The sequence below is a fragment of the Aplidium turbinatum genome, chromosome 6 (genome assembly GCF_918807975.1).
Source record: "Aplidium turbinatum chromosome 6, kaAplTurb1.1, whole genome shotgun sequence".
In the NCBI taxonomy this organism is placed as follows: Eukaryota; Metazoa; Chordata; class Ascidiacea; order Aplousobranchia; family Polyclinidae; genus Aplidium; species Aplidium turbinatum.
In genome coordinates, this window is record NC_137477.1 from 1,355,597 (window position 1) to 1,379,997 (window position 24,401).

At 38.4% G+C, this 24,401-nt stretch overlaps 1 protein-coding gene across 1 annotated transcript; it reads left to right on the forward strand.

Moving 5' to 3' along the window:
- The first annotated feature begins 5,366 nt into the window (after positions 1–5,366).
- On the forward strand, positions 5,367–12,707 carry LOC145772701 (uncharacterized). Its single transcript, XM_082584574.1, has 6 exons — positions 5,367–5,492; positions 5,696–6,470; positions 7,063–7,131; positions 9,253–9,341; positions 9,509–9,632; positions 10,118–12,707. Exons 2-6 carry the CDS (start codon positions 6,444–6,446, stop codon positions 10,250–10,252), a joined length of 444 nt encoding a protein of 147 aa, XP_082440700.1. The 5' UTR covers positions 5,367–5,492; positions 5,696–6,443; the 3' UTR covers positions 10,253–12,707.
- Positions 12,708–24,401: the final 11,694 nt, after the last annotated feature.

A 24,401-nucleotide genomic window follows, 5' to 3' on the forward strand; every position in this document is an offset into this window, starting at 1 on the left:
TGATAGCAAAGCAGGATAATCAGTTTAAAATATGGCACGGTCGTAACACCCAAAAATTTTATGAATTTAGAAAAAGTCGCCAGCCTTTTTTTCCTCTTCGTTCTAAATTTATAAAAATTTTATTAAGGTGTTACGGCCGTGCCATAAAATGATTGATTGATGATTGATTGGTGTTAAACTGATTGTCCTGTTTCGGTATCATGCACGCTAGCCTATAGGCCTAACGTCCGTTCTTTGTCGCTTCTACCTTTTTCTAGACCTCTGCTGTGTTAATCATATACTGTTTTTTCGTTGTGATGGTCAGAACTAAAAACAAACTAAACTGAACGGCCACAAAAATGCGTAGCCTAACGATTGAGTCACTTCGGGTTAGAATTTAGTTTAAAAAAAGAATCACCTTTTGGTGGTATCGAACTCACGTCGTTGGGAGTAAGAGTCATACAAAAATCGCACGCGCCACTGACTCCCTTGGCAAAGGCGGTTGAATTTAGAAGTTATATATTCACTTTTTCTTTCAAAGAGAAGGTGAAAAAAGAAAAAATACGCACCAGCGCGCATGCGCAGTAAAAGCGACGTAAAGATTAAAAAAAAGGCATGGAACGGCTGTATTTACGGCGCCGTAAACGTAGCCACTTCCTAGTTTGTTTGCTTTTTTTTTTTTTCTTTTTTGCATAATGAAAACATGTGTATCTGTATCACCAAATGCTTGATTTTTTGTATATGTGTTTGTGTATTTACTGTATACGTATATGTTATTTAGGCCTACATCACCTAGCTTGAGGTGGCTGCTGACTAGATGACCGTTTGGTCTTTTCGCAGTCTCCTCGTCATATGACACACAACCAATTATTGTATACTTTGTATTCTTTTCATGTTTGTGTTTGTGACAAATAAATGAACTGACTGACTGACTGACTGACTGTGCGACAATGAGACTGGATTTAATTTTTAACTTCGGACTTCAGCGAAACGTAATCTTACAGCCTATTAGAAGGTGTGATTTTTTCAGAGAATTTGTGCTAAGAAATGAAAGGAATTTGTTAAAATTAAAGACTAGAAAAAACTTTTTTAATTCGTTTTGAAACTTTTTTATTCACTTGTTGATTCATTCATACAATAGGGGTTGTGACAAATTTGTGGCAGTGGCACCTGCCGCGGCACCTGCCACCAGTTTGCGTGGCACCTGCCACAAATTTGCGCGGCACCTGCCACAGTTTGCGTGGCACCTGCCACAATTTGCGCGGCACCTGCCACCAGTTTGCGTGGCACCTGCCACAATTTGCGCGGCACCTGCCACCGGTTTGCGTGGCACCTGCCACAGTTTGCGCGGCACCTGCCACCAGTTTGCGTGGCATCTGCCACAATTTATGCGACACCTGCCACCAATTTGGGCGACACCTGCCACTAGTTCGTGCGACACCTGCCACCCATTTGCCCAACTGCCACCACCACTTTGCGCGACTGCCGGCCACCAGAGATGTACCGGTACATGGATTCAAGGCCTATGAGAGGAGGTATGGCATACCGTACCCTTGAGGGCCCAGGCCTGTGATTGTTGGGGGGCCCGAAATTGTGATTTTTCCGTCTACGCGCAGAAATGTTTGGTTAAGACCATCATAAACGACTAAATTCAAGCATAAAAGTTGCTATTCTTTAGTCCCTGGGGGGGGGGACGTAATGCAGCAAAAGGGTCCGGAAAGGTAATTGAGTGTTTTGTGCACAAATTAGGGGCCCGAAGTGGTGATTTAATGCTTTACGTGCAAAAATGTTCTGTTAAAAGCACCCTAAATTAAATCATAAAAGTTGGTTACATGCTCCTGTCCGGGGGGGGGGGGGGGCATAGTGTAGCAAGGCTCAGCATAGAATCAAAGTTAGCTAGACAAGTTCACTTTGACAAAGTTATTAAAGTTTTTGCAGGAAAAAAGGCAAGAAAAATCTGTTTTTCTCAATAGCTCAAATGGATTCAGTGATGTACAAAATACGGTGCTCTTGTAGAATCCGGAATTCGCCTTTCTGGTCAATATGACGTCACAAAACGGACGCAACTATTATTGGCAGGGTGAAAAAAAGGAAAGTAAAAAGCGGCGGAATGGAGGTGATAAGGCGGAATGGATATGGCTTTTTTGACAATTTACTATGTTTTCACAATAAAAACATTATACCAACGTCGAGAGTTCGATACAAGGCCCTAGGATGGCATAAAACTTATCAATTTGCATAAATTCAACTAAAAATTTATCTAATTAAAGTTTAACATCAAAAATATGAAACCTTTGCCACTATGTGCTGTAGCTTTCTCATACTGCTCGGATTTTAATAATTTTACCATTGTTGGAAAGCACGATCATACATCTACCTGAATCAATTGGCTACAAATCCAAAACAAGTACTATTTTTATCTTGTGATGACATAAACTTCACCAACTTGTACTAATTCTCATAAGCCACCGTTTGTTTGTTGTAATCATAAGCCACCCCCTGTTTGCTGTAATCGATAAATAGTCCTTCCACTAAAAGTGCTGTAGCTTTCTCATTTGTGGTCGGATTTTAACAATTTTGCCATCGTTGGAAAGTACAATTATATATCTACCCGAATCAATTAAACACAAACACAAAGTAAGTACCGTACTAGCTTTATCTTGTGATAAGTTAAACTTCACCAACTTGTACCGATTCTCAGCAATTTAATTTTTACAATAAACTTGTAGGGACCCGCGATGTAATTTCCATCGTTTTTAACTTTCTACAAAATATAATCCTCCCATAACATTTACGTTTCTAAAAAACTCACTTGTTGTGCACAAATATAATTTTGATAAATCATTTTCTACTTAAATAACCTTCCACTCGCAGCTTTCCCAAGTGATTCTGTTCAATGGCAATTCGTCGCTTTCAATCTTCTCCGCTTTAACAAACGGTTCACCTCTGCGACGGAATCTCACCAGGAGTTCACCCCAGTTCGTAAACATGTTGTTGGAATTTGCCAATTTTAAATTATGTAATTGCTTGTTTTTCTTTTATTTTGGAAGTGCTTTATTTACATCCGCACAAACAAGTTTCACACACAACATAAAATAAGCATTACGATAATTCTTACGTTTTAAATTCAAAAATCTATTCATTCTGAAAAGGCTAGTTAAAAAGTTTGGCGTTCTAAATTCTGCAATTCGAACTAACAAAATAAAATAAATTCTTTGAGACTCATTGCGTTATCTCTGTGCCATCGAAGCTTTGTTACGCCAGCAGCGTATCTGCTGTCATCAGGGGTTATAAACTTTAAATTAAACAAATAAAAACCTTTGACCCCTGCAAAATCATTAAATATTTGAAAACTAAAAGAATAGGCCTATGTCTTGCTTTATTCACCTGAAAAGTTTTATTTTATTATTTATAAATTTTCTCCTTGGTTGATCCAAAAAACGGTCTTATTCCGGTAAGTCACTAACTTTTATGCTTTAAAGTTTAGCAAACGTAACATCATAGACGTCATACATCTTGATGAGTGTCAGACAAAAAGCTTTCAGACAATGAAGTTACTTCATTTCCGATATATTCAAGTTTCGCATAACGAATCACTGGAATGAGCTACCGTAAAATGGGGATACTTTGAAATCCAGGTAAACTTTGAAAAGTTCCCCAAAAATGGTTGACAGGGTAATAGGTTTGTTAATAACTCCCTAATAAAGCGAAATTTCTTGTTAAAAATCAATTTTTCGTAGTCCTTGGTAAAATTACTTTCGATTAAGTCTGCAATTTTGGTTGGAGACTAAATTTACTTCACGCTCCAGTAGTCCAGTATGATTTTACCAAAACAGCATGATGACGTGATGTGTTCCAACTTCTATGTGGTTCTCAGCCGTTTGATGGTATTTCAGCTCAGTTTTTTAACCAGATCTTGGAAATATCATCAAGATCTAAAAGGATTTTTTTGTATTATTGTCATTTTTTCAAAAATCTTTTTTTCTGAAGAGCACGGTATCGTACTCTCAAGAATGAAGATACTAGGTTGTGCAATAGCAGCAAGTGTAGGCTGAGTTTTGTTGCAGTTTTATCCATTTTTTACCGAATCTATTACTTTTATAAGGAAGAAACCTTCGATTTTGCAGCGTTTTGCCTATTTGGCATTTTTTTTAGGTCATTTGGCATTTTTTGACCAGTTGTTTGGCATTTTTTCCATAAGTGGACCTGGCAACCCTGATCTGCAGCAGTTACTGGTAACTCAATATTCGTGGCAGTCTCAATATCCGTGGCAGGTAACTCAATATCCGTGGCAGTTTACTCAATATATCCATAACAGGCAGCTTATATATGCGGAAGTTAACAAAGGCAACATATATCAATGCCAGGATTGATACCTTGGTACATTGCTCCGTCAAGTTCACGTCTGTAGCAATTAACTAACTATTCGTGGCAGTTAACTAACTATCCGTGGCAGTTTACTCAATATATCAATCAGGCAACTTATATATGCGGTAGTTAACTAAGGCAACACCCATCTATGTCAGGATTGATACCTTGATACATTGCTCCGTCAAGTTCACATCTGCAGCAGTCAACTAACTATCCGTGGCAGTTAATTAGCTATCCGTGGCAGGTAGCTAACTATCCGTGGCAGTTTACTCAATATACCCATAACTAGGGATAGTAGATTACCGGGATTGTTAACTACATCCGCTTTTTTGTTCATCCGTAACATTAGAAGGGTAATTTTTTATTTTATTTACAAAATAATGTATTTTTTATGGGTTATATAAAAAGAGTGAAGTTGGTTTTGAAGTAATTTAAAGTTTTTAGTTGAAAGCAAGCCAGCAGCAAAGCGTGAAAAAAATGTCAAATTGGCAATTTACCCTTCTAATGTTGGCGGAACAACGGAGTTGCTCGTCCCGGTAATCTACTGTCACTACCCATAACAGGCAACTTATGTATGCGGAAGTTAACTAAGGCAACATATAGGGTAGCCTATCCATATCAGGATTGATACAATGATACATTGCTCCATCAAGTTCACGTCTGTAGCAATTAACTAACTATCCGTGGCAGTTAACTATCTATCCGTGGCAGTTTACTCAATAAATCAATAACAGGAAACTTATATATGCGGCAGTTAACTAAGGCAACATGTATCTATGTCAGGATTGATACCTTGATACATTGCTCCGTCAAGTTCACATCTGCAGTAGTCAACTAACTATCCGTGGCAGTTAATTAACTAGTACGGTACTGTACCGGTATCCGTGGCAGGTAGCTAACTATCCATGGCGGTTTACTCAATATACCGTTTTTGGTATGTTGGATTTTTCTACGTTATAGATAAAATAAAGTCAAATGAACTATTCCATATTAATCGGTCACTTCTTTCTTTCAGTTTTTGACAGTAATTCTCTTCCCCATAGAATATTAGCAGTAACTGTATAATATATAAAATATTAAATAATACTATTTTGACAAAATTCTGACATTGAAAACTTCCGTGAAGCACGAAGATAAGAAATGTGAGTTTGTTATTGATTTTGCATATAATGTTAGTTTACCCTATTGTTAGCATAAATATAGCTTTTGGAGTAGGCTGGTAATATATTTCTGGCAAAAATATCTGTTTTACATTCATAAGTCATAATTAAATGTTTATGGGGTTACTTTGCACAGTATATATATTTTATTACACAGTTACTAACAAAAATATTATTTATCTTAGACTGACAATGCCTAGAAAGCATAAAAGATCACTTGGTTCAAGGAGCTACAAGGACTATGATGAAGAGAACTTACAGAAGGCAGTAGACTCTGGTCTGTCTCTAAGAAAAGCTGCAGAGGAGTGTGGAATCCCAATGCGACCTATCAAACATAAGCGACAAGCGTGATAAATGTCATTCACAGATGTTGGAAGACCAACAGCATTTTCAGATGCTGAAGACTCGAAGAGCATGCCTTAGTCCACATCATTCAAACATGTGGTTATTGGGGCCAGCCCCTTGATATATTGGACGTCAGAATGATTGGTCACAGAATACTAACACAACAAGAAAAGACTGTTGCTGCCTTTCGTAACAATATTCCAGGTTCTGACTGGGGTTACTCCTTCCTAAAACGAAGTGAAGCTGAAATTACCCAACGCCACTGCCAAAATATAAAGCGTGGTCAAGCAGAAGTAAGTGCTGAAACTGTGAGTGTGTACTTTAACAATCTAGAAGAAAGTCTTCTGAATGTGGATGTGGAACCACAGGCAATAATAAACTATGACGAAACAAACTCATCAGACGTCCCAGGCAAGAAGCGATGCATATTCAAATGTGGAATCAAATACCCTGAAAGAATTATGAATCATTCAAAAGGATCAACATCTGTTATGTTTGCTGGCACTGCATCGGGAAAAATGTTGCCAATGTACACTGTGTACAAAGCAGAGCACCTTTGGGATACATGGATGGAAGGAGGCCCAACGCATGCACGATATAACAGATCAAAGTCAGGTTGGTTCGACCATGCTTGTTGTAACGATTGGCTTCAGACTATAATTTAGCCATATATCACTATCAGAAACATCGATGGTCCAAAAGTATTGATTGGTGATAACCTGAGACCTGAGTTCCCATCTCATCTCATTTCGCAAACCGCAATTACCATTAATTGAAATGGCAATTAGGTCTAGGTACACTAAAAATTACAATTATTTAAATTAGGATTATTTCAAATGATCACTTATTCAAGCTATATATATAATTAAATAACATAAGCACGAAGTTCGCAATTCTGAATGGATTGCTCTAATTACATTTAGTGATGGAAAAGCGAATGGGCTGCTTGAAATGCTCAACATAGCGGACGACAGCACAACTCAGAAAGCTTTGTGGCATTTCAAAATATTGTATTTTACTGTAAATGGTTAGGCGTAAACTTTCGTCTGATAATTTCATTTGTAGACTGTTGTTTTATAAATAAACTTTTCAAGGAATCAGGTTTTTTCTGGAAGCTCCTACGTTCTTTTCTATGTCAATTCATGTTCATTTCATGTTTTTAAGTTTGAAGTAGATTAGCCTGTCTGATGCATTCACTTTGTTTCAGGTAAATTTTAGCAGGATAGAAGTATTCATGGGAGCTTACAACAAAAGTGGAACCCATTGGAATCTACTGGTATGTATACTTGTGTAGGCTACTCTGTTCTTACGGGTCTGCTACTATTCGGTGAGTTCCTAACTTCTAACCCCTAACCCAGGGGTTCTTAACCTTTTTTGTCTCGTTTACCCCTGGCCAAATGAAAAAAGTAAAATTTACCCCCACCGTTTTGGTGGCCTCTTGTGATGTCATCGTGTCCAGTCAACCAAGGGAAGAAATTCAAGACATCCTTTTTTGTCTGGATTTACCTTGGCAATAATCAAAAACAAGCTGTTTATTTGCCGAAGACACGATTGTTCTTGATGGGTTCCTGTGAAAAATAATGTCTACTCAAATGACTTTTGTGCTTGCTTTCCACGAACAATTTTGGAGATTCTTGGAACAGTCGTTGAAAGATCTACTCGCATGTCGTCTTTGGGAACTAAGCGAGATCGATGTTTTGTTTTAATAGTCAACCATGTAGAGAACCCTGCTTCACACAGATAAGTAGTTGGAAAAGGTATAATAACTTCAAATGCACGCTTAGTCAGCGTAGGAAACTCTTCGACTAATCCATACCAAAACTTGGAAAAGTCACCATTGCACAATAAGAATTTGGAACAAAGCGTTGTTGAACATTGAAGATCAATCAATTCATCTTTGCAAAGATCATCGCCAGCAATACTTTCTAACTTGGCTTCGAAGGGATGAGTTATCCAAAGAGCAGTATTGTTAAAACTTTCACCTTCGAAGTAACCGTCAAAGTTTTTTTTTTCAAGGCGGCAAGGTGCTGGCATATTTCGACTTCGAGATCAGAAATCTCGTTACGACTTCTACTGACATTCCAATCATCAAATGTTGGAAAATTTGCGTAAACTCCTTTTTGAACTCTTCTACTCCACAGATCTAATTTTGTCTGGAAGCCCTGAAGTTTATCATGTAGCCTAGCCTACATCTATAATGGTAACACTTTTTCCTTGCATTTGCATAATGAGCTAGTTCAAACTTGAAAAAGTAAGCCAATGCACCAATAAGTTTGTTGTCGCTAAAGTGCTTACTCAATGGGGATTTGCGTTCTCTAAGAAACATCTCGATTTCACCATGTAGTTTGAAAACTCGAGACAAAACAAGACCCCTATAGAGAGCCACCGAACTTTGGTGTGATAAAGGAGAACAGAGTGTTCTGATCTCATCTGATTACAAACCACTTTGAAAAGACGATGATTAAGAGCACGTGCCCTGATAAAATTCACACATTCAACCACATGTTTCAATACTGCTTTCAAATATTCTAGAAGGGTTTTACTTGCCAGTGCATGTCGATGAAGGCACAGTGAGTAGAAATGATGTTCGGTGCGCGTTTTTTCACCAGAGTTGTAAAACCAGACTTAGCACCGAGCATAGAAGGGGCACCTTCTATGCAAAGTAAACCCACATGATTCCAGGATATATTATTTTGTTGAAAGTACTTATCCAATTTTTCCAGTATCCATTTTTTCCAAAAATGTAGCACACATACGCTGCTGAAATGAAACTGGTAGGCCTACCGGTAGTCTACTTGCATGGAGATAAAAGAAAAATAAGAAAACTTACATTAAGCATAAATTTGAATTGAAATCGAGTGCAACACTATCAGTTTTTTAATAACTGAAAAAATGAAGTTTGCTTTAATTTATGATTCAGTAAATTTACCCCCTCGGTAGGTGAAATTTACCCCCTGGGGGTAAATTTACCCCCGGTTAAGAACCCCTGCCCTAACCTTAAGCCCTAAACCTTAACCCTAAAACGGCAATGATAATTAGGCTACGGTACCCGATAATTTAAAAAAAAAAATGAAAAAATCCCCCGTTAAGGGATCGGACTCACCGAATCGGACTAACCGAATCGGACTCACCGAAACGGGCCATTCCGGTTCTTACCGTATGGGCGTATGACTTTGCTTTGCGGTGGTATAATGTAACTTTGCCCATGCGCATACCCAATGTTTCAGATAGCCTATATATGTTATTTTGTACTGCAATAGAAAAACATTCGCTATGTTATCATCACATTTGCAGATTGCAACTTGACCAGGTAAACTTAACTTGTAGGCCTAAAAAGGCTGTTCCTCTCACTTCATCGTGTGTGTCCACTGTCCAATGCAACTAATTTTGTTCGCAGTATGTTCACATACCTTCTTCCACGGTTTATCTGGTTGAACCATATGGGACGACAAAAGAAGGAAGTTCTAAAGCATGTGACAGTTTAAAGTGAGAGTAGGCTATGATTTAAAAAAAGTTTAGTTTCGCATAACTCACATTGTTTTGCATTGCAATGTGTATATGTTCATGTGTAATGTTTTTGCGGATTATGGTACATGTTTAAGCAAAGCCTGGTTGCCATTTCTGTGTTTTAGGCTACACAGTGTTTGCTTTAGAATATTCTGTACCACACGAGTGAGCAAAACGGACATGGCGTTGAGAGAGGTGTGCTGGGTACCAGGGGAATTGTTTCATCTGAAACAATACGACGCCAACAATTGTGGCATTTTTGTGATCAAGGTAAGAATCCAGCTTGCTTAAACAACACAATCATACTTCTAAATTCTTATATGTTCGACAGCCCATAAGGTGATGCTACAAAACAAAAATATGTCAAAAATTCATTTCTTGAAACAACATTTTCTTTTGAGATGCAAGAGTAATTGGTTTGTTATAGTCTAGGAAACATCCGTGGCGACTGACGATGGTACACTATTGGCAACTATTTCGCGTGTTTATCACATACGTAGTCTTTACTGTAGCCTACATTACTGTAGTATATAAACCTATTGGTTAAATGTAGCCCATTCCATCCAGATGGTATTGTGCTTGATATTGTTTTGCACTACAGATTGCCTAACTTTCATTGCAGACTTGCAGTGAAAATAGGCCTACTACCCTACATTAGAACAGTTAGTTCTGGAAAGAGGCGCGCTTTATATCACAACGCGCCTCAGCCCTGGCATGCAGCCTTCATTTTCATCGATTTTTATTGCCCATCACAGATTAACCAACACCCAAACAGACCCATGGCGAAGATGAAGCAACTTCTACAGATTTTCTGCAAATCCGGTTCTTTTCAAAACTTTAGTGCCCTCATCATTGTTGATGTGTTGAAGCCTAATGGACTATCAAAGTGAAATTCATCAAACATGGAGTCAAAGACTGAATTGTTGTTCACTCCACGTCCAACGGTTCTAGGCGTTCGAAATAATCTTCCTTTGTTTGTTTGTTATCTTTATCCTGCATTGCGGGAAAGCGGACTTGAGCGCTATGCATCGGTGTACGCCTTCCGACGCGGACGTACACCTGACCCACGCTGCAGCCGACGACAATGTCTGTTTCCGGTTGTCTACTTTACTTATGACTTAAATTTGGTACTACCCATTACTCGAAATTGATCCCTGGGTAGAGGCAATTATTTCTAATTCCTTATTTCCTCAGATAACGGCAACAGCGAAACGGCAATAAATTTCCTAGTAGCCGAATATATTGATTTTGTGTGTGTTTTCATGGATTGACATTTTTGTTTGAAATGTTTTGATTTAACGTTTTGTTTTAATTTTTTTCTTAAATTCATGGTCTATGCGGAAATCTTGCATTACGGTATGCAAAGACAACTTTGGTCCTCAAAAGATTGCAAATAGGATTATTCTATTCCCTACGATCGTTTGATGAAGGTCCCCAATTTTTATGTAATTTTTACAGGTCCCCGGTGTGAAAAGGTTGGGAACCGCTGCTTTATAATTTTGGAGTCGATGTCGTGTTTAATAAGATATTGTGTTTCTTTTAGCGTACCGTGGTAGCCTGATGTGAACCTTCTGGCTTAACATGAAATAAAATACAAATAAACCAATAGCCTACATACGGTACTACATAGGCTAAAGAAGTTAAGTATTTATTTTCGGACTAACACATTATCTTGGTAGTGACGAAATTTATAATTAGCAATATGATTTTCAATCCAGTACATCATGAGCTAAGCCTGAAGGTGAAGGCTAACAAAATTTTTTAAGGGCATAACAGTCTGATGTATGTAGGGCCGTTGAGAGGATAGTTGTCCAGTTATTTAGTCAAATTGTAAATTAGGCCTACTACGTTTTCATAAATATATTTGTATTGACAAAATTTTGTTTGCACCACCAAAATGGTTAATGCAAAACTGTTTGAACGTTTTATTTTGAATCATCTATTGCCTTTCTTGAATACCAGTGACAATCAATTTGGGTTTAAGTCTGGTCATAGTACTGACATGAGTGTTTTCTTATTAAAACAAGCAGTGTCCTCTTATATCAGTCATGACACTCCTGTATATTCTGTCTTTTTGGATGCTTCAAAAGCCTTCGACAAAGTCAATCATCATTTATTGTTTGAAACGCTTATCACACGTAACGTGCCTATGTATTTTGTTCGCTAATGGGAATACTGTTAGTAAACTTTAGGCTAGTAAACAAACCATGCAAGTGATGTGGGGAGGTCACTTGTCCCAATCATTTACTGTGTCCAACGGAGTCAGACAAGGTGGGGTGTTAAGCCCCTATCTTTTTGCCGTATATATTGATTAGCTTTCTTATGAGCTCAATAAAACAAAAGTTGGTTGCTATGTTGGCAACTCTTGTCTAGATCATAGCCTGTTATGTTTGCTGATGACATTTGCTGCATCTCGCCTAGTTTGTGTGGCTTACAAAATTTGTTAGATGTTTGCCACAAGTATGCTGTTGAACATGAAATTACTTTCAATTTTAAAAAGTAATTTGGTATGTTATTCTCCCCAAAAATTTTATCTTTCACGTGCTTATTTGCTACATCTAGGTAAATCTGAAATTGTGTTCACAGACTCTGTAAAATACCTCGGTGTATTTATTGAGAGTTCTCTTTCAGATGAAAATGATATTTCAAGGCAAGTACGCTCTCAGTACTGTGCTGCAAATAATGCAAAATCTCATTTTTCTAAATGCTCACCCGCTGTAAAAAACATTGTAACTTATTTAGATCTTATTGTATGTCGTTTTACTCATCCCAGTTGTGGAACAAGTTTAGATCTTCTATAATATAATATATTCTATATTCTTCTATAATAAGTATGAAACGATTGCTTGTTGCTTACAATGACTCTTTCAGAATATTGCACAATTTGCCTCGTTATGTCAGTGCCCGTGAACATTAAAGTAATGAATAATGTAGCAACGTTTGATGCTTTCATTGAGGAAAAACATGTTTTCGTTTATTAACCGTTGCATACACTCCTCAAATCGATTTATATCAGACATGATGTCATCTGATTGTTTTATCGTTCTGAATACTTTCAATTCTTCCAACGCTCATTGTATGTAAATTATAACAGTAGATATGTAAATTAAATAGATATGTAAAGAATAGATATGTAATAGATATGTAAATATGTAAACAGTAAATTATAACAGTAGATATGTGAACACACTGCCTATTTAGTGAGCTTTTAAACCGGCGGCATCCAAAGTGGCTCTCTGTGACCTTTGTGCATTTGCAGTTTGTGTATTATTTCGTTGTTTTGTTTTGGATATGGACAGCTTTGTCTGACGCAAATAAATAATAAATGAAATAAATATTCTTCTATGATAAATTGTTTTATTCTTCTATGTTTAGCCTAATTCTACGGCTATGATGAAAGGGATTAAACGTGTTTGAAGTTCGCAGTAAGCTAGTAGGCCTATACTATAGCTGCGTTAACTCGATCTAGGTTAAGCTTTGTTTCAAATAGGCCGATGCCTTTACATAAGATAGGGACAGTGGAAGATCGGGACGACTTGCTTTACTAGTTTTTCTTGCAATATGGACAACTGGAGGGTCACTGCGAAATTTAAAAATTGGCAAAAATAACTTGATTTTACATAAATTCATTTTTATCAAATGAAATGCTATATTTTGCGTGAGATTTTGGGTGGTAGAACATCGGCAGAACCTTACTACAGCAGTGTGAGGCTAACTATTGTGACCACTGTAGCGTGAAATCTATCGCTGCATTATTATGACTAGAATAATATTCAACAAACATAAACTTGGGCGACACATGTCACGAATTTGGGTGACACCTGTAACAAAATCGGTGACACCTGCCACCAAAATCGGTGACATCTGCCACAAAATCAAGGACACCTGCCACCAAAATCGGTGGCACCTGCCACAAAAACAGTGGCACCTGCCACCAAAATCGGTGGCACCTGCCACAAAAGCAGTGGCACCTGCCATCAAAATCGGTGGCACCTGCCACAAAATCGGTGGCACCTGCCACAAAAACCGTGGCACCTGCCACCAAAATCGGTGGCACCTGCCACAAAAGCAGTGGCACCTGCCACAAAATCGGTGGCACCTGCCACAAAAACCGTGGCACCTGCCACCAAAATCGGTGGCACCTGCCACAAAAGCAGTGGCACCTGCCACTAAAATCGGTGGCACCTGCCACAAAAACAGTGGCAGGTGCCGCGGCAGTGGCACCTGCCACCAATTTACAAATAGTGTTTCAGATTCAAAGACCGGAACCGGTCAAATAGCCACTGCCTTTAAACTTCTTTAGTGTGATTATTCCTTTTGTGTGCTCTTCTGTTTTAATGAAGCCCAGCTGTGCGAAAATTGTTTCTTTGTAGTGCGATGTCTAGCACGTAATATTATGGCCTGGGATTACAGACACTTGTCTTTGTTTTGAGCGCATGCGTCTGTCTCACCTTTGCTTCATTTCGCCTTTGAACATTGCAGACCATAATGCGAAGCAAAAAAGAGACATTCTCTTTTCGCTAACGGGTATAATTATATGATACCGTACGATTAAATGAATGAAGTATGCAAACTAGAAGCAAATCCTGATGCTTTTATCCGACTTATTCTTTTAAGCGGTATGCGCTTAACCGCTGTTTTTACTTAACATCACATTGGATTTGGTTTGGGATTTCAGGTTTTGATTCAAATAAACGATTGATACGTTTAAGCAGTACCGTATACTATTAACCGATTTCGTCTGTATATAGCATCAAATTTTTTTTTAATGCTTTTGAAGACTCACAAAGCAAAAGTTCAGGAAACTTGCCACCTTTTAAAATTTTTCTTTGCGTTATAAAGTTTAATCGCCCTTGCACTTGCAAGTGTTAATTGTAATTGTAGGACTATTTCACAAAAAAAAATTTCTATCTCGCTTCTAGGTTTGGTGGCTGTGCAATTTTAAAATAGTGGTAACACTGTTTTATCAATGTATATTGTAAACTTTTGGGTTTTGCCAGCTTTCCCTTTTGTTGGTGTCAAATTTGTATGTTAACTTTGCCGTTCCATACATGTTCGCGCTAGCAACAAAAAATAAAATTAAAAATTGAAACCTACCGGTAACAAATGAAAAGTAACCTAAAAATACAAAAAGTGACTTTTGGTAACTTTATAATTTCTTAAATATTTACCCCACAACCATGAAATTTTGGTTCCACATTTCTTTTGTTAATTGGTACAACCAAAAAGAAAGTACCGGTAACTTTTGTAACAAAAAATCGCCCTAGATTACTGAAACTGAAGATTCTTTCTAATCCAAATCTCTGCAAAAGTGCAAAGCCAAACTTTTCCTATTACCAGTGTTGCCAGATTCTTTTTGGATTTCCTGCACAAGTGCCAAAATGTAGTCCATTATTTTATTTGTGCGGTAAAAACAGCACAAAAGTAGTTCAAAAATCACACAAAATAAACACAAAACTCTAGTTATAAACTACTACTCACCTTATTATTTTATATTAGCAATTTTTGGGACAAACAGACCGGCCTTTAGTCAAACTTAAAGCTGCACATTGGTATGTGTATAGCTATAGCCTGTGAAAAAGGTCGTCATGGTCAGACCTAAGCTATTGGTGCGGCCGACATTACTCCATAACGTTAGTGAATCTAACGCTAACACATTAATATTCATAATTTTATCTACATTCAGTATTAATTTATTCACAATTAAAAATTTTTACTGTGGGGATTTTTACCTCGGTAATTTTTGCGTAGACTTTAGTTCCCAAAGACTACAAAGATTTTTTATGAAAAATTTTCACTAAAAAATTTTACTCTGTAGTCTTTTTTTTTTTTCAAGAATTATTTTCACCCTAGACATTTTTCCTACAATTTAGTTTTTATGTAGAACCATAGGCATACGAAGCCGAGCAACGTTATCAAGTTTAACATATTAAAGATTATTATATTTGCAAAAAAACACAAAACTACGCAACAATTAAATATCGAACGTTTTCGACATCACAAGATGTCTTCTTCAGGAATAATATACATACAACTTAACTACATCTGAATAAAATACAATGGTTAACTAAATCTATAAACAGGAAAATACAAAATCTGCACAGTACTTCTGAATAGCTCAAACTCAATGATACGCTCCACGAGAATCAAAGGTAGGCTAACTGCATCAAAAGGTGTTAAACAGATCACATGATATGGTAGAAAGGCAAGATGCGAAAAAACTAATTTTAAAATACAAAGAGCAAGAAAGACGAGCCGCAAGCACACAATTGTCTGTTCAAAAGTGGATTGTGACGTTTTATGTACAAAGGCTTCCAAGATCTTAGTTTGATACTCAGACCTGCCTCTGGACATTTGTTTTTGTTTGTTTTGTTTTATTATCTTTATCCTGCATTGCGGGAAAGCGGACTTGAGCGCTATGCATCGGTGTACGCCTTCCGACGTACACCTGACCCACGCCAGGGGCGGATCCAGAGGGGGGCGATTGGGGCGATCGCCCCCCCTAAAACCTAAGAAAGTAGCTTTATTCTTCATTTATATGTATACGATTTGGAAAACAACATATCGAAAGCAATTATGAATAAGTCTTTCGCCATGTTCAAAGATTAGGTTAGGCTAGGGAAGGCTATAATAATAACATAGTACGGTATAAGGCTATTATTTCGTCACAGAGTCTAATCACTCAACGAAATTACTAAAATTTAAAAAGTTTCTAAACTTTTTGCCGGCACTATAGAGCATAGCGATAAATCCCTTAGCTTTTGGCAACTTTGGCGGTCAGACGTGGAACTAAAACCATTGGAATTCTACCTTGAAATTGCATCTAGAAACAGCAAAGTTCAATGTTTATTAATGAGACTTTAGCATCTTGTCACCTAACATCATTGCTACCACGAAATTGCTCAAGTATCGACTCAATAGCATTGACAAAAGTCATTTGCAATGGCTTGTTACGTCATATGCATAGTGTGGAATCAATGGAATCTGCTCTATGTTCAGAGATCCAACTATGGAAGGAGAAGTGGGCAAATATAACTGTTCCGACGACTGCTGCAGTCTTACCGATGATTGCGGAAGAAGCTTTACAACAGTGTGATGAAGATGTGTACACAATCGTACACTCTCTTCTAAAAATACTATTAACCTCGCCAGTCAGCGTACAGCATCAGCCGAAAGAAGCTTTTCATCTCTTCTGTCGTTGAAAACCTGGCTGGGGAACAACATCGGCGAGGAAAGACTGAATGGATTGGTCTTACTATACCAGCATCGGGACATTTTAATTGACACAGACTCCGTGATAAATCGATTTGCCAACAGTAAAAACCGCAAACTTTACTTTGTGTTGTAGTCGAAAGGTACGACACACGTTCCGGCAAAGTAGCTTTTTTATTTTCGTTTTATTTGTGAAGTCCATAGAAATAGTTGTTTCTGTTATTGTTAGTTTCTTTCTTTGTCCGGTGCAGCCAACGTGCAATCGTGCATGACACGTTTTAAGGAGGACTATATCCTTTGGTCGTCATTTAACTATGTTAAACTGCCATTCTATAGTTTTAATGTACAAATTGTAGTGTTTCGCTGGTCCAAAATAAAAATTTACAATCAAAAGCTAGCCTATAGTGCCGATTCAACGGGGGAGTGGAGCATAACCCAGTGTTTTGACCTGGCCCCCACTTTTGTTGCTCATTATGTTGAATGCATGCATAACCTTTCCTCATTGCTCTTTATAACAATTCAAAACTTGTCAGAGGAAGAAAACCTCGAAGTTATACAGTAAGTCTGTATCAATATTAAGCTGTGACATTGGGAAGACAGAATTACCTGTTATTATCTTTCCGAGGTCAATTTTTAAATTGCCGTGAAACAATCAAGAGTGAAACCTTCATTCTCAACTATAAATGCGGATAGGTTTTTCAGGTTTCAACTTGATATGGCAAGGGCACATCAGCTCTTCATCCCTCCCTTTGTCAACAACAGCATTGTTGAGGGTTTTTTAAGTTATAGAATTTCTCATAATTTGTGTTCGAAATGCTCTCAGAACGCATCAAACTCGATCTAAATTTTCTAAGGGAAACCCCCGTCATTTTTTGTGCCGGGCTGATCACTTTCCTGTATGCCAATGACATCGCCCCCCCTAACGTTAATACCTGGATCCGCCCCTGACCCACGCTGCAGCCGACGGCAATGTCTGTTTCCGGTTGTCTATACTTATGACTTAAATTTGGTACTACCCATTACTCGAAATCGATCACTGGGTAGAGGCAATTATCGTAAAGTTTCTTGCCCAGAGAAACAACAGCAAGTGCGGGTGGCTGGAGTCGAACATGCAGGCTCTCGACTGCGAGCCCAACGCGCTAACCACTCGGCCACTGTTGCCGACACTCGGCCACTGCCAGTGATGGGCATAATCGGCGATAATTTACTGGCGATAATTATCTGCGATAAATTTTTATCGCTTATCGTTATCGCTCAATTATTTTTTCAGTTATCGTTTATCGTTATCGCCAAAGACAATATTTGATTATCGCCGATAATCGCCGATAAATTTTATTTCGGATCAACACACATATGGAAGGACCATGAAAAGTAATATTTTTACTAGCCACCTAGTTAATGAAACTAAAATTGAAACCAGTTCTTCTTTTTCAGTGTCTGAAGTGTGTGTGCACAGGTCGTTGTCAGGAGAGGGGCCACGTCCCCCTGCAGCGACGGCCCTGACAACACAATAATTTTTAGAGTTGCAAATTGCAATGAAATGCATACAACAATTCTCTTGTTCTTTTGCTGCAATCGGCAATCGCGAGTGAATTTTACAATTAAAATGTAAGCGCACAGGCGAAACAGCTTTCTTTGAAGCGAAGCGAAAGAAGTTGGCAAGTGGTTTGGGAAAGTGTCGCAATACGAGCAGTGGCGTAACCAGAAAAAAAAGTTTGGGGGGGGGGCAAACATTTGATGAATTGAAGAGAACAACAAAGTGTTTGATTTAAGCCATCGCCACTTGATGTGCAATGGCGTATCCTGGTGGGTTGAGCAAGGCAAGCAGTAAAACTGGTGGGGCGTTAATGCATGCCTAAGGCATGCGTATCCTAGAGGGGTCCAGGGGCATGCAGGTGTACGTCGGAAGGCGTACACCGATGCATAGCGCTCAAGTCCGCTTTCCCGCAATGCAGGATAAAGATAAACCAAACAAACAAACAAACTCTGATTTATTATTGTCCCTGCAATCGTTTCTGCGTCCATTTCGTTCAGTGACGCAAAACCAAGAAACTCTTTTCGAATGACGAGATTTTTTTCGTCGAAAAACCTCACTCCAATAGCCAGTTGCTCTTTTCCTGAAATGTCAGCGGTCTCATCCGCTAAGATTGAGAAGCCAACGGAATTGTTTGCTTCAGTAACAATTTCATCTCTAACCGTTTCTTCACACAAACTTATCATCTCGTTTTGTATACGAGCCGATGTATATTTAGCATTGTCACTTGCGTGCTCCATGTGATCTTTCAAAATTTCATTACCAGCTTCAATTCTAAAACTTAATAAATCATTCAGATTACCGGACTTGGAATCCTTGACGGTGAAAGTGAACCCACCTTGACCCCCCCTAACCGAAAATCTGCGGACGCTCATGGGCATGCTCCCCCGGAAAATGTTTGAAAAATTACACTCAAATAATGGATTATAGCGCTTTCTGGAAACACTTTTAGGGTAATATTTGTATGAAATTTATTAGCAGATAAACAACTATTAACTTATTAAAGGTAGCTCTTACACACACACGGGCAAAACTGCGGCTAAAATTAAAGAACACCAAAAACTCAGCTACACAAAAACCCAACAGAGTAAGCCATTCTAAAATTGCTTCCACAAATTAGTTTAAAGAAACGTAAATCGCGTAAATTTTGCGCGATTTACGATTTGCAAAATTTATTGGTGTCTTTGTGTGTGTCTAAAACAGGTGTTAATAGCCAGATGAAGCTATGCTCTGGCTATTAACGCTATTATTATGAAGCTCTGGCTATTAACACCTCCAAGTAATAAGTACGGTCTAAATTTAAATAAACTACGTGGTCAAGGATACGATGGATGCTCCCATGCGTCAAAAAAGCCACTTTAAAGCCACTAGTCCAGTGGATCATTGATCCCCACAGCATGTGGACCATAGTTCCCACATGCAGCCATTTTAGTTTTTGAAGTTAGAAATCTAACATGCTTACCTTTTCAGTTCGGATTACTGGACACACAGCTAAAACATTAAATTGCCTATATCCTGAGACAAAATAGATTATCATATTACTTTCTAGGTTATGGATCTACACACTAACATTCAGGTGCTGAAATTTGCTTTAACCAATCAAAAACACGAAATCTCCTGTAACTCATTTATCTTTTTGGCGATCAGAATGAAACGTCATGATTCCCAAATTTGGACAAATCTCGACACACCAAATGTAAAAAAAATTCAATTTTTTTTTTGGGGACAATATACGACGGTGGATCATTGATCCCACTGGGTCATTGACAGAGTTGCAAGTATCGGTTCCAAATCGTTATTCGATAGCGCTGTTCTCTACTTTTTCAATATCGATTACGTCATAGTCTTTTCTTTTTTCCGCCTATATCGTTTATGGTTTTTCTTTACTTTTTTTTTATGTGAATTGATATTCTTTATTCGATTGTTTTGCAACTTTTTTCAAGCCTTTAAGTCTACTTAATAACATACGACGGACAAAGATATCATAACGTATTTTGACGCTCATGCGAGAAAAACGATAATCGAACAATACCGATCAAGCGGAGTTGAAAGAATAAGCATTTTGTTTGAAGTTATGCATGATTGAGCAGAAAGGATGCACTGGTAGGCAATATAAAATCAGATACTTGATTTGTATTTTTTTTAATTGCGTTTAATATCGATTAGCCTATTCTTTATTCTCTACTTTTTTGGGAGGCTATTGAAATCGGATATTTCTCTACTTTTTTGGGAAGCTATCGAAATCGGATATTTCTCTACTTTTTTGTTTGACTATCGATATCGATTTATCCCCTACTTTTTTCAATATCGACTTGCAACCCTGGTCATTGATCCCACATCTCCCCTATTAGAAGCGAGTAGGCCTATCCGTTGGCAGTATTTGTCCACTGTTCAGCCCATCGCCTTAACCTCGTGGTCAACAATCTGAACGCAGTTTCGGATGTACGGAACACTATTGGAACAGTGAAGGCTATAATAATTTTTTTTTAAAGAGAACCCGAAACGAAGATGCCTAATACCAAACACACCATTGTTATGTGAAACGAGGTGGAGCGCGAAATATAAAAGTATAAGACTTTTCGCGGAAAATTTCACCGAAATTCACAGGCAGTTAGAGAATTTAGCGCAGCACGAATCGCATGCAAAGGGACGGCAGACCGCACACCAGCTGCGGACCGCTTCTGGAACCGCTACTTTTGTAGTAACGCTATAGGTTTTGGAGCCTGTCACCCAAGCCCTTCAGGCAGTCCAACTGAACATGTTAGGTGTCAAGAAGCACATTGACAAACTCGTATCAATGTTTTGTGATCATCAGCAAAATGCAGAAACACTTTTTGCTGAAAACATTTATACAGCGGCATTGGAGTCAGCTGAAGAAATTGGTGTCACCATATCTGTCCCACGGCAATGTGTCCATCAAGTATTCAGAGCAAATACTGGTGGCACCATTGAGGGATACTATCTTCTCAGAGACGCTTCTCAGAGACGAACATGCCGGCGATAATTTTGGTTCATTGATCCCACATCTCCCCTACGTGCCTATGTACTCCATTTTCTTTGCCTGCCGTAGTGGGAGCATCCATCGTATCCTTGACCACGTAGTTTATTTAAATTTAGACCGTACTTATTACTTGGAGGTGTTAATAGCCAGAGCTTCATGATAATAGCGTTAATAGCCAGAGCATAGCTTCATCTGGCTATTAACACCTGTTTTAGACACACACAAAGACACCAATAAATTTTGCAAATCGTAAATCGCGCAAAATTTACGCGATTTACGTTTCTTTAAACTAATTTGTGGAAGCAATTTTAGAATGGCTTACTCTGTTGGGTTTTTGTGTAGCTGAGTTTTTGGTGTTCTTTAATTTTAGCCGCAGTTTTGCCCGTGTGTGTGTAAGAGCTACCTTTAATAAGTTAATAGTTGTTTATCTGCTAATAAATTTCATACAAATATTACCCTAAAAGTGTTTCCAGAAAGCGCTATAATCCATTATTTGAGTGTAATTTTTCAAACATTTTCCGGGGGAGCATGCCCATGAGCGTCCGCAGATTTTCGGTTAGGGGGGGTCAAGGTGGGTTCACTTTCACCGTCAAGGATTCCAAGTCCGGTAATCTGAATGATTTATTAAGTTTTAGAATTGAAGCTGGTAATGGAATTTTGAAAGATCACATGGAGCACGCAAGTGACAATGCTAAATATACATCGGCTCGTATACAAAACGAGATGATAAGTTTGTGTGAAGAAACGGTTAGAGATGAAATTGTTACTGAAGCAAACAATTCCGTTGGCTTCTCAATCTTAGCGGATGAGACCGCTGACATTTCAGGAAAAGAGCAACTGGCTATTGGAGTGAGGTTTTTCGACGAAAAAAATCTCGTCATTCGAAAAGAGTTTCTTGGTTTTGCGTCACTGAACGAAATGGACGCAGAAACGATTGCAGGGACAATAATAAATCAGAGTTTGTTTGTTTGTTTGGTTTATCTTTATCCTGCATTGCGGGAAAGCGGACTTGAGCGCTATGCATCGGTGCGCGCCTTCCGACGTACACCTGACCCACGCTGCAGCCGACGGCAATGTCTGTTTCCGGTTGTCTATACTTATGACTTAAATTTGGTACTACCCATTACTCGAAATCGATCACTGGGTAGAGGCAATTATCGTAAAGTTTCTTGCCCAGAGAAACAACAGCAAGTGCGGGTGGCTGGAGTCGAACATGCAGGGTCTCGACTGCGAGCCCAACGCGCTAACCACTCGGCCACTGCTGCCGAGATGTCTTGAAAAACCTAATAAATTTCTACACATTTTATTACATTTTCAACAAAGGGCTCAACTTCGGAACCCAAACTTGGAAAATTTAGGGTGAGGGGGCTATGGTCCCTTTCGCCCTTTTCGCCCCCTTTTTTGCAAAGGTGGCCCCTTTCACGCCTATGAATACGAGGCCGCTTTCAAGTAAGCATTGCAGCAGAAAGAGAACTCTGATTGCAGCATCGTGCATTTTACCGCGCTTTTCAAGATCAAGACTCTGGAGAGAGGATTTTATTACATAGGCTTAGATTAGGGGCGTAGCAAGTTAAAAGTTGTTCCTGTTTAAAGTTAAAGAAAATTAGCCATGTAGTAGGCCTAAGTATGAAGTAGATAGGCTATGTATGACCGTCGAGAAAAGATGCAAGAACAATACAGTAGGCCTATAGTTCAGTGCTCTCGCCAGACCGAAAAAAGTAGGGAGGGGGGGCACCTGCCCAAAGTGTAAGAGAGCGCCAAAATGTTAACCTAATGAACAAGTCATAAAAAAGCCTGTCACATAAAAAACGACATAAGTTTTCGTGGGGCAACAATATTATGAATGCTGAATGGTAATTTTGCAAATCATCAGAGTTAACAAATAACTAATCAACATAATAGGAAATCGGTTTATAAGGAGAGGCCATAGAGACAAAAACGTAACATATAATAGCCAAGTAAATTTGAATGAAAAATCATTTAAAATTCAGCCAAAGAACTGGGGAAGCGCTGCAAACTCACTCAGTGGAATCCGAGGATCGGAAGCTTAGTGAGTTTATCAGAGAGTTTTTGGTATTAGGCGAAATGGCTAATTTCAACTTTGAAAAATCCAATATTGTAGTTCCGATATAAATTTTGTTTGATTTTGTGTTTTTTAGAATTTTTTCAATTATTGCTGACTTTGCTGTAAACAGCCCTTTAAGCAGAAAGCAAAATGTAAAGTTTGGAATTTTTTATGGTATTTTTATTTGATTTAATTATTTTGCCTACTGCACGTAAGTGGTAGTGTAACTCAATTGATAAAAGCATCCAACTGGTATCTGAAGGTAGGCTATACTTATAAGCACGGCGGTTACCTCACTGGTTTGATTCTGGATCAAGAGGTTGAAGATTCGATACCCACTGCCGCTGTTGCGATTTTATTCATTCATAATTTACAAACAGTTTTGTCCCTTTACAGTATATTATGTTCAATTTTCGTCATGTTGATGGAAACAGTTCGTGCTGGATGGGATGGGCAGCGCTAATCAAGAAAAAAAAACACATTATCGTTATCGGACATTATCGGCGATAATTTTATCGTTTATCGTTATCGCTTAACTTTTTTTTGATTTATCGTATATCGTTATCGCTTTAGGCATTTTTCGTTTATCGATTATCGTTATCGCTTAACTGAAAAATGAGTTATCGCGCCCAACACTGGCCACTGCTGCCGACGTCAAATTGCTTGATAGAAACGTTGTTTTGACATTCTGTAGGCTACATGAGAAAATGTCATCTTTAATTGCTCTTTTCTGTGCAGAATTCAAATTCAAATCTTTATGTAGAAGTAGACTACAAGAATTTTGATAATTTTTAAATCCTTGTAATACAAAATCTGGCAAATTGAATCTTCAACACTTTTCAAATAGGCTGTCATTCATTAGCCTACTACACGTGTGCTACTCTCTCTGTTTTTGTTTTATTTTTTGCTGTTTGTTTTTTAGGGTTTTGTGGTCGTGCTAACTACTGATCAGGGGTGTATTCCTAACATTTTATTTGGGGGGGCTCTATTAACACCTAGCTGTGTTGTTATAGAGTACCGTATAGACAAAGTAGGCTATAAGTAATCGGTGTTGGTGAGCCAACAATAAGAGTGCAACCTAATTCGTACCATGAACAACTCGTACCGTCAGTTCGTACCTTGAGAAGATCAAGAGAAAAAATTAAAAAAAGCCAAAGTCCCTGATCGCAGCTTCCGCAAACATTTTAAAAGGGTTAGGGTATCGGTTAGGTATCGGTATCCGCAAAC